This window comes from Trichechus manatus, unplaced genomic scaffold, assembly GCF_000243295.1.
Source record: "Trichechus manatus latirostris isolate Lorelei unplaced genomic scaffold, TriManLat1.0 scaffold00294, whole genome shotgun sequence".
Taxonomy (NCBI): Eukaryota; Metazoa; Chordata; class Mammalia; order Sirenia; family Trichechidae; genus Trichechus; species Trichechus manatus.
This window is the reverse complement of record NW_004444230.1, coordinates 1,050,898-1,063,462: the sequence shown is the minus strand read 5'-3', so window position 1 is coordinate 1,063,462 and position 12,565 is coordinate 1,050,898. Positions and strand designations below refer to the sequence as shown.

Below are 12,565 nucleotides of genomic sequence, written 5' to 3'. Positions count from 1 at the left end.
GCTGGTGATTAGTGGAGTCTGGGGGTTGGATGGTGCCATTGCTAGCCCCTTACCTACGTCTCCCCCCACCACATCACCAGACACTTAGGAGGCTGAGCTCATCTATTTGTTTATTCCCCTAGACTCCCCCTTTATTTATACCTTTCCTCACTCTCCCCAATGCTCTGCCTCCAGCCCTCACTCCTCAGTTGTGGCAGCTCCTCCAGAGTGTGGATGAGGGCTGGGAAGACTGTCATCCTCCCTCAGCTCTGGCTGGTTCCTAGGGCAACCGTACCTCACCCTGTCCCCTCCCCCATCTCACTGCATCCAGTAGAGGTGAGATGACCTCAGGGTGCTGGAGGTGAGGGCTGGGCTTTGTGTGGCCTTTCATCCCTAACAAAAGCTCCTTTCTCAAAGGGTCCAAGGAAGAGGCAGAAAATGAAGGGGAGGGGTGAGGAACCCCTGCTCAGATGGGTCTTCTCATTGCCATCAAGTCAATTCTGACTCATAGTGACCCTAGAGGACAGAGCAGAACTGCCCCATAGGGTTTCCAAGGCTGCAAATCTTTACAGAAGCAGACTGCCACATCTTTCTCCTGCGGAACAGCTGACGGGTTCAAACCGCCAACCTTCTGGTTTGCAGCTGAGTGCTTAACCACTGTACCACCAGAGCTCCTTCAGATAAGTCTTAGGGCTATAAAATCCTTGGGTTTTATGCTGAGATAAATTTGAAAGAGAGGCTCATTTGGGGCTGAAGGGTGGGAGTCAGATCCTTCTCCTTTGCATCAAATAAAAGATTAACCAAAGGCCTCAGGATGTAGTCTTTTTTGGGGGTGGGGTGGGGAGGCACTTTAGAGCCAAAGATTGGGGAAGAAAGATGAAACAAACCAGGCTGTTTCCAAGCCCTCATCAGCTGGAGGCAGGGTCCCTAGGTCTCAGCCTTCTTCCATGGAGGTTTTCTGCCTGAGGCCTAACCCAGGGGCCTCACTAAGGAAAGAGAGACGAGGTCTGGGGAGGAGTGGTGGGGGTGAGTGTCCCCAGAGGAGAGGTGCCTGTAGGGAGGCATGGAGAGATGATCCTTGTCCCCTAAATTTCCAGTTGAATGGGAAAGACAAGGTCCCTGACCTGAAACACAACATACACAGCTCAAGGATTGAATTAAACCACAAAGTCTGAATTACACCTTTTCACACATATGGTTTTGAATACTAACAATATTCCCACCTTTCCCTGCTCCTGGCCACTGGCCATTACCACCTGCCCAACTCCCTCTTGCCAGAAGGAAAGGTAATTGAGTTGAAATCTCCACAGGGTCTTGGGGGAGGAGTCAGTTCAGCCGTCAGCCTTGCCATCCACCTTCACCTGCCCAGCTGGATTCTGGCCAGTGCAAGGGAGATGACCCAAGCCTTCAACAGACAGGGTGGCCTGTGGATGTGAAGCAGGCGCTTGGGTGGGGAAATGATGGGACTAGATTCACACTGGACTGCCCCCACAAGCACGGATTTCTTGCCCAGGATCCACCGAAACATGAATGCTCCTTTAGCCACTCTTGTGGCCCCAAAGCATCCAGAAAGCTCGTCAGGGTCTGACAGTAGTTACAAACCCAGCCTCAGATAGTGACCGACCCCTCCTCCCAGAAACCTGACAGGACAGCTCTGAACTGCAGTGGAGAAATGCTTGCTGGCTGGTATAGAAGCACCATGAGGCAGAAGAAAAAAACCCGGGCTTTGGTCACAAACACTCCTGTTCATGTCCTGATTCTAGTTCCTAGCTGAGGAGTGTGGGCAAGCTACTCATCCTTTCTGAGTTATCTGCAAACTGAGAACTACACCTACTTGTGAGAAACGCCAGGACTCAGAGTACCCCGAGGGTGCCGACACACAGCAGGCGCTCAATATTGAACACTCCTATTGCCTTCCCTTTCAAACCTGCAGACAAACACAACTTTCTAACAGCCAGAGACCCTCTACAAGAGCACGAGGGGGATGGATTTCTTCGAAAAAAGGCAGGCTAAGAAAATGCCAGGTGAACTGGTTCTACATTTTTCCTTCAAAAGCTGCCCTAGAGAGTCTACAGGACAGAGTCTACACAAACCACGGTCTCATCTACCCTGAGACCAGAAGAACTAGATGGTGCACAGCTACCACTACCAACCATTCCAATCAGGGCCACAACAGATGGACCCCAGTAGAATGGGACAAAAATGGGGAACAGAACTTCAAATTCCTAAAAAACGTTGAACCAAAACTAACCCGAGGTCACTTTGAAGATAAATAACAAATTGGCTCAAAAAATAATGAAAATCACCCTTAAGTACTGTGCTCCTTTGAAAAATCACCTGTATGAGACCAAACAGTCAACAATTACTTTAAAACGAGGCTGAGAATTTAAGGAGGCTTCTCCCTTCAGGTTGCTGATCACAGCCTCCCTTTAAGGTCATCCATTTTAGTGGCCCTGGGCCCACCAAACAGGCAGGGGGACAAAGAGGAGCCAAGGGCACTGGGAAAAGTCCACACCCTAACAGGTTCTCTTGGGAATCCATAAAGATGGGGCTCTGCAGACACAGCTACCTCAACGCAACTGATTTCAGACTGCATTTCAAGCTTAGTGGCTGCCCCAGAATAAAATTAAACCCTTCCAGGTCAAAAACTTTCAGCCCCACCCCAGCCACCCTAATCCCCACAGACACATTCTGGCTGTGCTCAGGTGGTCTCCTGGGCTACTTCGGTGGTTTTCAAACTGTTCTGCAGAGCCCAGAGGCTTCTTGGAGGTTCCTCTGCCTCAAGGGTCAAGAGGTACAGGCTCCGCCCCCACAACACACACACACCCCTCCTGGGTCAGAACAGCTCTTTTCTAATTTTTTTATTTTGATCCGTTTCACATGTTAAGAGTTGTCTGAAGAATAAGTTCCAATGTTTAAAAATTTCGTAAAAAACAAAAATTCCTGGACTAGATGATCCCTCACAGAGGCATATCTACGGAAAATAGCACCCATGGCAAGCACTCAGATTTCGTCCCTGCAGGCCCCCAACGAGCATCCAAGGCGCTCCCTCCCAATCTCAAGATGAGCAGATGCTGACAGCGGTGATGCATCAGCAGAAACACCTTATCCCCTCTTGTCTGGCTGTCTCCATGGGACCTTTTCATATTTGCGGTACCTGGGAATCTCACTCTAAGCCTCGTCTGGTACGCCCTTGGACTTGCGGGCAAGTGCCCCCCCACCCTCTAGGCCCCCACTTCACTATGCCTGTGTCTACCATGCTTGACACTGGGCCATACCAGGTTAATAGAAACTGCACAGTGGAGCGACACGTCCCCCTTCCCTCCCCCTTCAAGTGGCACCCAGGGCACATGCCATACCTGCCATACCTTAGATACAGACACGCCTCTGCAGTAGAGTGCTAACATCCTGTAGGCTCAGGGTTCATTTACAAAGCTTTTGCTGCCCTCCCACCTGGCAGGTTCTCCCCTAAGTCTGGTGAACACAGTGGAAGGTGCTAGGGGAAGGGAGGGAGGAGGGGCATAGGCCCAGCAGCAACAGCCAGACACACAGGCAGGAGCAATGCTTGAGCTGCCTCATGTGAGGTGCCCCTTCCTCCTCATGGCCCGTGGGCCAGCCCCAGCCTGTGCATTCAGGAGCCCTGCATCTCCATCCGGTCCCCCTGGTGCAGGATGTCCTGCAGCAGCCCGTTGACCACATCCAGTGTCTCGTCCTTCTCCAGCACGATGTCATAGGAGTCCACGTAGTGCTCCCGCCGCTCCTCCACCTGTCCAGGTGACAGAAGAAAACAGAAGTCCCAACATGCCCTGCTCCCTCAAGCTGAAGAATCAGGCTAGAAGAAGAGTTTAAGGCTACAAGGACCTGCCTTCTGAAGACAAGAATGGGCAATGGGCACGGACTGCTCCAATTATTCCTTGGGTCGGCATCAAAAGGACAGTAACAAAGATTAAAACCAAAAAATCAGATGTTACCTCTAATCTACCTGGATTGAATTTTCATAAGGCGCAAACATTCTGCTGGATTCAGCACCTCCTGGCTGAGGGTGAGAGCTGACAGCCTTCTAAATTTACCATACTTTGTGCTGCTTTATGGCCATAGTGTTCTCCCCACCAGTCTCTGCTCTGTTCTTGTTATTTTTCTTCCCCGAATTAAAACCCACATCCTGAATACTGACATCTCCCATCTCAACTGCCTCAAAGGTATGATTTAGGGGAACTAGTATGTAGTCCCACCATCTTCTAGGCTATGTGATTTTTGACAAATTAGTTAACCTCCTTGCCTCAGTTTCCTCATGGGTAAAATGGGGATGACAACATTTACTACCTTGAAGGGTTGTTCTAAGGATGAAATGGGTTAATGTATGTGAAGTGCTTAGAACAGGGCCTGACACATAGTGGGCGCTCAGTAAATGCTGGCTACAATTAAGTGTCCAGCATCGCCCTTTCTCTGAACGCCGTCATGGTACATGGTGAGCACACAGCTAGGTAGCTCTTTTTTCTTCCTATGAGATTATGAGCTCCTGGAGAATGTGGCTCGTGTCTTATCTCTGTGTCTCTAATGCTTTATGTAGTGTCTAGCACATAAAAGGTGTTCAATAAGCATTTATTACAGAGATTGAAGAAGAAAGACACAAAGAGAGGAAGCCACGGTCCCCTACCCACCTTGTCATTTAGGAAGCCAATCTTGAGAATGTTCTGCACACCTGGAACCCCATCGGCCATAGTGAGGTCTCCCATGGAGTCTCCAAGCAGGAGGATGTTGGTTTTGCCCTGACACTGCTGGAAGTAACTGGAGTTCTCACACACAGAGCTGTTCTTGTTGTATGTGTGAATGAGCTGGCCCTTGAATCCCTGTAGAAAACCCTGAACAACCAAGAGGGGAGACACAGAGAAGAGCTACAGGGATCCACCTCCGGCCAGCTTTCCAACGTCTCTGTCACACAGGAAAGGGAATTCTGAAAGCCGTAGATAAGGCCAAAACTTCATGACAGTCTAACCTAGAGGGTGGAAAACTATGGCCTGTAGGCCACATTTGCCCTGATTTTGTAAAGTTTTACTAGAACACAGTCGTGCTCATTTGTTTAGTTGTCTATGGCTGCTTTTTTGCGCTACAATGGCTGAGTTGAGTAGTTGTGACACAGACTGTACAGCCCACAAAGCCTAAAATATTTACTATCTGGCCCTTTACAGAAAAATTTTGCCAAACCCTGGCCTAAACTATCAAGGACCATCAAGTATCATCTACTCTGGTGATATATGCTCTTCGGGTTACAAGCATGCTAACCCTCAGCTGGAGGCCATGTCTTAACCTCTGGTCAAAGTGATGAAAATTCTGGCCATTGGTTTAAGGAAAGGAAGTCAGAAGTGGTTGAGCTGGAGTAGCCAACTGGCTCTAGAAATAACAAGTCAAAGTCCAGGCCCTTTAGTACCTAGGATAGCACATAACCCATGACAATGACAAGGGGGCTGGGATGCCCCACAAACTAGGTCCCCCATGGCAGAGTTGGCCATCTTCCAAACACCAAAGACAGGATCCTTCAAAAGTAACCTGCCTTTAGCTGGCAAAAAATAAAATAACTGCCTGAGGGCAAAGAAACCAGCATGTATTCCCTCTCCCTTTCTTCCCTAAGTTAGGATTGATATATTGGGTCAAGCACCCTGGCTTATGGTCTACATCACTCTTCCATTCCCAGCTCAAACAAGACTTGGCTCACGTTTTCATCAAAATCCATGTAGTTAGACACAATATGGACGTTGGGGTGGAAAACTTTCATCTGTCGCATAATTTCTTCCAGGATATCACCGATGCCCGCGGAAAAGATGAAAAGGGGAATGTTGTTATGGTAGAGTGTGTTGAAGAACATCTTGTATCCCTCCCTGAAAAGAGATGAATGAATTCCAAAACAGTATGGTGACAACCAGAAGCACTGTCTCTGCTGCTATTCTTTATTTTTGACTTGGATTACATATTTTTCAATTTAAAAAATTTTTTAAATTGAGATATAAAATAAATAAAGTCGGTAAAGTGCACTAATCTTAACTGTTCATATCAATTAATTTTACATATGTTTACACCCATGTAACCACTACCCCAGATCAAGGTTCCTTCATGTTCCCTCCCAGTAAATACCACCACCCCTATTCCGACTTTCTGTCACCACTGATTAGCTTTGCCTTTCCTTGAACTTCATATAAAGGGGATCATACAGACTGTACTCTTTTGTATCCAGCTTATTTCATTCAGTATGTCTGTGCGATTTACCCATAGTTTGCAATTACCAGCAGTTCATTCTTTGTTACTATCCATTTTCCTCTCCATTTCCTGTTGAGATGGGTTTCAGATTTCAGCTATTATGAACAAAGCTGCTATGAACACCTTGTACATGTTTTATACAGTGTATACACTGTATTTGTACAATGGTTATATGCACTCATTTCCCTTGGGCAGATACCTGGGGCAGGGTTGCTGAGGCAGAGGGTAGGCATCCATCCTGGGGTACCTTCACTGAAGAATGCCCTACTGGCCTCTTTCCCCAGTTAGGATACACAATCCTTGGGGACAGCTCTTGGTGACAACTTCCTCTATGTGCCCCATCCTCCTCCAGTAGAGGGCCCTGCAGGGAGAGCTGCTCAGTGAAGGTCACCGATGATCCAGGGTCCCAGCCTAGCCAACTCCCAGGTCTGGGTAAAGAACATCAGTCACCACGTTGTTATTGCTGTTGTATGTTGCCATCGAGTTGATTCCAACTCACACCAATCCCGTGTGTGCAAAAAAGAACTGCTCATAGGGTTTTCAAGGCTGTGACCTTTCGGAAGAAGATCCCCAGGCCTGTCTTCTGAGGCAACTCTGGGTGGGTTCAAACTGCCAACCTTATGGCTAGTAGTTGAGCACTTAACCATTTGCACCACAGGGAACCCCAAAAGCCTTTCATCATTGTGAAAAATGAGCTGGACTCCATTTCAGATGAAGCCCTGGTCAGATTCACACTACATCTACTACCAGCAGACTGCTTCCTAGGAAGTACCCCAGGGAGGAAAATACTTTAGTCATATTCAGAGAGCAAAAGCAAGATCTTTTCACATCAGTTGCTCATATTGCCATGTCCTTTCTGACTCTCCAAGCAATTTATCCTTGCCACTCCTCCCCAGCCTCATTTGTAAGCAAAACAGTTTCAAACAGCCTGGCAAAAATGCTTCCCAGAGCAAGAAGCTTACCTAAGCATTGCATTGGACTCTCTCACTATCTGGGCGATCTGAAACTTCTGAATTTTCTGCTGACACAGGAGATTATGAGCTTTGGTCCACCTAGAAGCAGATACCCCACAAAGCCCCAAATTCAAATCACTGAAGTAAGCAAAGTGTCCTTTCCTTTTATGGAGCCAAGACCCATCTGCAGATATTGACAACGGAGGCCTCATCCTTTCCACAGAACCATTTCCTAAAGGACTATGGCTGTCCTTAAAAGGAAGAGGTTGGAAAACAACACAACAGAGAGACAAGAGGCAAGTGACTTCACTGCTCAAGTCAAAGCTCTTCTGCACCCCTTCCTCCATGACCCATACCCTCTGGAGAAGTGGGGTTCTGTCCAGTGATGCTGATTTCTATGGGACAGTTATTTCTCCAATGCACTTATTCCCTGAAACCAAGAGGCCTCAAACTTATCTTAAGGATTCCCTGAGGACCCCTGACTTTGGCAGCAGCCATAATTAGCCCTGGGTGTATCTGGGTAGTTTGTTCTAATAGCCAGGCTAATGCCATTCAGTATGCCCTCAATAAGCTAAGGGAAGCCTCTCATCTCATCAAAGCTCAGGAAAAAACCCCACGGCTCCCCTCCCCCCACCCCAATCCATCTTAAAGACCCAGGAGCTTTTCTTCACCACCATTACTTACCATTCTACCATATGAGGTATCTTCTCTCTGGTGGTCCGGTTTGGGTCGATCTCAATTGGGTAATAGTGGTGAAGCAGCACCTTTAGCTGGGACATCCAGATGAAGAGAAAAGCCATTAGTCCATGTCAAATTTTCCCCACCAAAGTCCTACGGTCTAACATTAAAAAAAAATCACTTAGAAGTAACTTCGGGTGAGAAAGTATAAGTTTTCTTGAAGTCTTCATCTGGGCACACATGACTTAAAAGAGTCAAGTTTCTCCTCTCTTATCATCTTCCACCATAACCGGGTCAACAGGTTCACAATGACCCATTTAATAAAGTCCAGGAAGCGATGGGATCTATAGAGCTGGTCATTCCTTTGTACTCACCCTGAGAGACTGAGATCTAAGAGTCAACAATACAAAGAGCTTCTGCTCTCACAGAAGCGGGTTACTAGAATTTTGTTGTTACAAATTAGCTCAGTCATCAGGGCTTAACCAGCAAGAACTGATTTGTTTCCCAAAATGTGGGTCACTGTCTCAGGTGGTAGGCAAGCTGATTTCAGATGGTACATGGATAAACACTTTTTGCTTTAATAGTTTAAGATTCATTTTAATGTATATCAGACCAAGAAAACTAGTCCATCAAACTCATGGTTTCATAAAAAAGTATGCTTTCTTTTGTAAGTTAACTGCATTCAAATTTTTAAAAGCAGGCCAATTTAAATTAAAAAAAAATTAATACTTCTATCCACCTCTTGGAGCCCTGGTGGTGCAGTAGTTGAGTTCTGCTGCTAACCAAAAGGTTGGCAGTTCAAATCTACCTGCGACTCCTTGGAAACCCTATGGGGCAGCTGAGAGCAATGGCTTTTGTGTTTGTTTCGTCTACTTCTTGGAGTTGCAGGGAGGGTTAAATTACATAATAGTTGAAGTCTCTTGTAAACTCCATGTTGTTAGGTGCCATCGAGTCAGTTCCGACTCATGGCGACCCTATAGGACAGAGCAGAACTACCCCACAGAGGTTCCAAGGAGCAGCTGGTGGGTTTGAACTGCCAACATAGCTAACAGTAAGAATAACGTCTATATTCCCACCATCCATCATTACATGTCTTGGCCAAAAGGAAAAGCTGAGCATTACCAATAACAATAGAAAAATGTTAATCTTCTAACGTGTCTATTCTGGAATCTTTGGTCCTAACCAGGAATTATTTGAAGTAGTATATGATAGTCATCTCTAAGCAAAGAAGGGGAGTAACCCACCTCTTTCTGGCACTCTTCACTAATGATCCTGCTGTTATCCAGAATATCTGGAAAAACATAAAATTCCTCTTACTTGCTCCTCAGAAACCATCATTTTGTCAAGCCCAACAAGGCAAGCTAGTATGTGACTTACTGTGAGAAGAAGGACACCGCTTTCCATTATATGCAAACCTGCTCAAGGTCATGTCAAAATCAGAAATTACCTAAAATGCAAAAGGGAGATGATGCCTAGAAAGTTTCTTTCTGTGGTGGCCTGGCCTAACCCTGGGGGAGTTGGGGGAGGGATGGCCCAAGAGAAGCAGGGAAGAACTGATCCTAGTAAGTGTATGTGTTAGTGCTGAGGAGGGCCCAGTCTCTCCAGTATGGAGGGGGGCTGAAGAATCAGGATGCCTCTGACTCGGTAGCATCCGTCTCAATACCACGGAGTCCTTCCTATGGTGCCTCCACCTTTATGGCGTAGCTCTACATCTGCAACTTCTTCTTAGGGAGTGCCTGGCCTGGGCTAGTGTGGAAGATGAGGTCTCAGGTACTGCTATGAGGTGCTTTCTGTCTAACTAGAGAAGCAGTATGACCTTATTGACAAATTTGAAATCAGGTTTTAGGACAAGTGGGACTCTTCCCCCAAGCCAAAACAGGAGAACGAACCTGCTTGCCCTCAGACCCCTGGCCATTTCTAGCGGCGGAAGGCTTGCAGGTGTCAGCAACAGAGCCGGAAGACAACTGGGCAGGAAACCCCCCGCCGGCCCCCCGCACCGGCCCAACTCCCCTCCCCAACCCCCCCGCCCTCCCGCCCTCACACGCTGTACCTGCAACCGGTCTCCCCCGCCCCTGCGGAGGGCGCCCACGATCTCCTGCACCCGCCCGGGCTTCCGCATCAGGACTGTGGACTTCATCAGGGTGCTCACCTGTCCCGAGACCCGAGAGAACCGCTGACCCCGGCACCCGGCTGGGCCCAATGGGGAGCCCGGAGCTCTCTCGAGCACCCCTGCGAGGCCGCGCTGGGGTGCGCGAGCGGGCGGAGGGCTCCGGCCAGGCCTGAGGCGGCTACAGGCCGGGGTGGCGCGCTGGGGCCGAGACGGCCCGCTGGGGGCTTCGGAGCGCCCCGGGGGTCGGGGCCCGCCCCACGCCGGACGCTTCTCCCCGCCTCACCTCGTCAGCCATCGCGCTTGCGGCCTGCTCTGCGGCGCCGGGACGACCACCACCGTGGCCGGACTGCGCAGGCGTCGCCTTCAGCCCGGGCGGGCGGGTGGAGAGGGCGGGAATCAAGGAAGCAGGAGGCCTCGGGATGAGTGTTGTGATGTGCGCTAGGAAACGATGAGCATTTTATTTTGAGGAGGATGACGGTCCTAAGGAGTCAGGGTTGTGTGGGAGGGCTAGGTTGTCACGGGGTTGGGTGGGCGCCTGCTACTCTTTCTGGAACAAAATTTCTGGCAAGAGTGGCCATTTCCAGGCTTAAAGGTTGCGTTGCAGAAAACCCCCCGCAGCCTGGGAAAGGATATGAAAGAGCCATAAAGTGAATTCTGTTAAACTTCCCAAAGGTGGTTCTTTAACAGGGCCCACTCATCAGAGAAGAAAATGAGTGGCTAACACATATCCAGGGGGCAGGAAGACTCTGGACAACTGGGCCAGGATGAAACTTAAAACAACTTTTCCCTTCTGCTTCCTATGACTTGGATTTCCTTGAACTCAGCGTCTGGGGAGCCAAGTGTGGGGCCGTCCAGGCAAGATGGATGCTACAAGGATACTGGGCACAGTGTGAAGTGGGCGACGGGAACCAGAATAAAAATCTCTTATGTGATGGTGGTCACAGTTCTGCTGTGGGTGCAAGGACATGGAAGATGTTCGGTGGTCTTCAGCCTGAGTGGTGTGGTGGGGGAGGGGAGAGGAAAGAGGACAAGGACAGGGGAAGTTCCAGAACCTGAGAGCACAATCCTGAGCGTGATCTCACTGCGGGCCTAGGATTCTGGAACTTGGACTGCCGGATGGGTCCTATTTGAAAGATGTAGTAGGGAAAAGGAGCGACAGCTGGCTGAAGGGGCCCCCCACAACCCTCCCCGACACCCTTGGAGAGCAGCCTCTCTCCACTGATCCCAGGGTGCCATGGAGATGGAGAGCACGGCAGCCTCCACACGTTTCCACCAGCCTCACATGGAGAGGAAGATGAGTGCGATGACCTGTGAGATATTCAATGAGCTGAGGCTAGAGGGCAAGCTCTGCGACGTGGTCATCAAGGTCAATGGCTTTGAGTTCAATGCCCACAAGAACATCCTCTGTAGCTGCAGTTCCTACTTTAGGTATAACAGGGTTGCTGAACAAAGCCTAAGGGGGAAAGGGGCTCATTTTGAGACAGACATTTTGATTCATTTTGTTTTTCATCCCACCATCTTAAGTTCAGGGACGCTATCAAAGCTCTGGGGTCCTTTGACTTCTGAAGAGGCATAACTAGTGCTAAAGCCTCTTCTCTCTGATTCTCAACTGGATTTCAGCCACCTATTGGCGGTCCTTTTCTCTTTAATTTCCACCCAAACATGTACTGCTTGGGGGAAGGTTGGACACCTGTACTAGATTTCCTACTGAAACTTGGACGAATTTGCTACTTTAGCCACCCCTTATGCCCCTATCCCAGGAGAAACTATTTCAAAAAGGGTGATAAATTAACAAGGATTGGAGGATAAGAAGGGAGATGCGGGGAAACAATCAAGGAAATATTTATCAGAAGAAAAAGGGAGTTTTGATCAAAATAATTGTAACTCGGTAAATGGAAGCGCTGTTTTATTCACGAGCTGAAAATATTTGGGTAGTCAGTTCCAATGAAGATACGATAAATGTGTAATACTTGTTGCTAAAAATTTTCATACATCTCGACTCCGGAGCAGTCTGTAAAAGGGCCAGATAGTCAATCTTTTCAGCTTTGCAGGCCATAAGGTCTCTGTTGCAACTACTCACCTCAACCTTTGTAGTGCCAAAGCAGATGTTGTTGTTAGTTACATAGAGTCCATCCCGAATCACAGCAACTCCACGTGACAGAGCATAACTGACCCATAGGGTTTCCTAGGCTGTAATCTTTTTCTTTTTTTTTTTCAAATTGTTGTGCTTTAAGTGAAAGTTTACAATTCAAGTTAGTTTCTCATACAAAAATTTATACATACATTGTTATGTGACCCTAGTTGCTCTCCCTATACTGTGACAGCACATTTCTCCCCTCCCTTCCACCCCGGATTTCCTATATCCATTCAACCAGCTCCTGACCCTCTCTGCCTTCTCATCTCACCTGAGGACGGGAACTGCCCATTTAGTCTCATGTATCTACTTGAGCTAAGAAGCACACTCTTCACAAGTATCATTTTATGTCCCATAGTCCAGTCTAATCTTTGTCTGAAGAGCTGGCCTCAGGAATGGTTTTAGTTTTGGGCTAACAGAGAGTCTGGGGGCCATGTCTTCCAGGGTCCCTCCAGTCTC

At 48.3% G+C, this 12,565-nt stretch overlaps 2 protein-coding genes across 4 annotated transcripts in view; one reads left to right on the top strand and one right to left on the bottom strand.

Annotated features, from left to right (window-relative positions):
* Nucleotides 1-2,818: 2,818 nt before the first annotated feature.
* On the bottom strand, nt 2,819-10,341 carry NT5C3B (5'-nucleotidase, cytosolic IIIB). Of its 2 annotated transcripts, none has more exons than XM_023725239.1 (8): nt 9,913-10,341; nt 9,240-9,309; nt 9,107-9,153; nt 7,869-7,954; nt 7,194-7,283; nt 5,693-5,855; nt 4,641-4,841; nt 2,819-3,745 (listed from the first exon to the last, which is right to left on the bottom strand). In XM_023725239.1, exons 1-8 carry the CDS (start codon nt 9,997-9,999, stop codon nt 3,611-3,613), a joined length of 879 nt encoding a protein of 292 aa, XP_023581007.1. In that variant the 5' UTR covers nt 10,000-10,341; the 3' UTR covers nt 2,819-3,610. The 2 variants fall into 2 exon arrangements, with proteins under 2 accessions (XP_023581007.1, XP_023581009.1); XM_023725241.1 differs by having other exon boundaries at nt 3,611-3,745; nt 10,012-10,054.
* Nucleotides 10,342-10,509: 168 nt separating this feature from the next.
* Nucleotides 10,510-12,565, top strand: part of KLHL10 (kelch like family member 10) — a 7,344-nt gene continuing 5,288 nt past the window's right edge. The window contains exon 1 of one of the 2 annotated variants that reach the window (XM_004390320.2): nt 10,510-11,338. Coding sequence is in view for 1 of the 2 variants with exons in the window: in XM_004390319.3 (XP_004390376.1) it covers nt 11,207-11,400 (194 nt within the window). In the remaining variant the exon portion in view is untranslated. Of the gene's footprint in view, nt 11,401-12,565 lie in introns of both variants that reach the window. The other variant, XM_004390319.3, reaches the window with a different exon arrangement.

Excerpts from the sequence above, each read along its gene's own strand:
- NT5C3B (XM_023725239.1), bottom strand. The coding sequence starts at position 9,999 with ATGAAGTCCACAGTCCTGATGCGGAAGCCCGGGCGGGTGCAGGAGATC. Across the intron at positions 9,310-9,912 it reads GCGGGGGAGACCGGTTGCAG|GTAATTTCTGATTTTGACAT; the intron begins GTACAGCGTGTG and ends TTTGCATTTTAG. Across the intron at positions 7,284-7,868 it reads ATACCTCATATGGTAGAATG|GTGGACCAAAGCTCATAATC; the intron begins GTAAGTAATGGT and ends ATCTGCTTCTAG.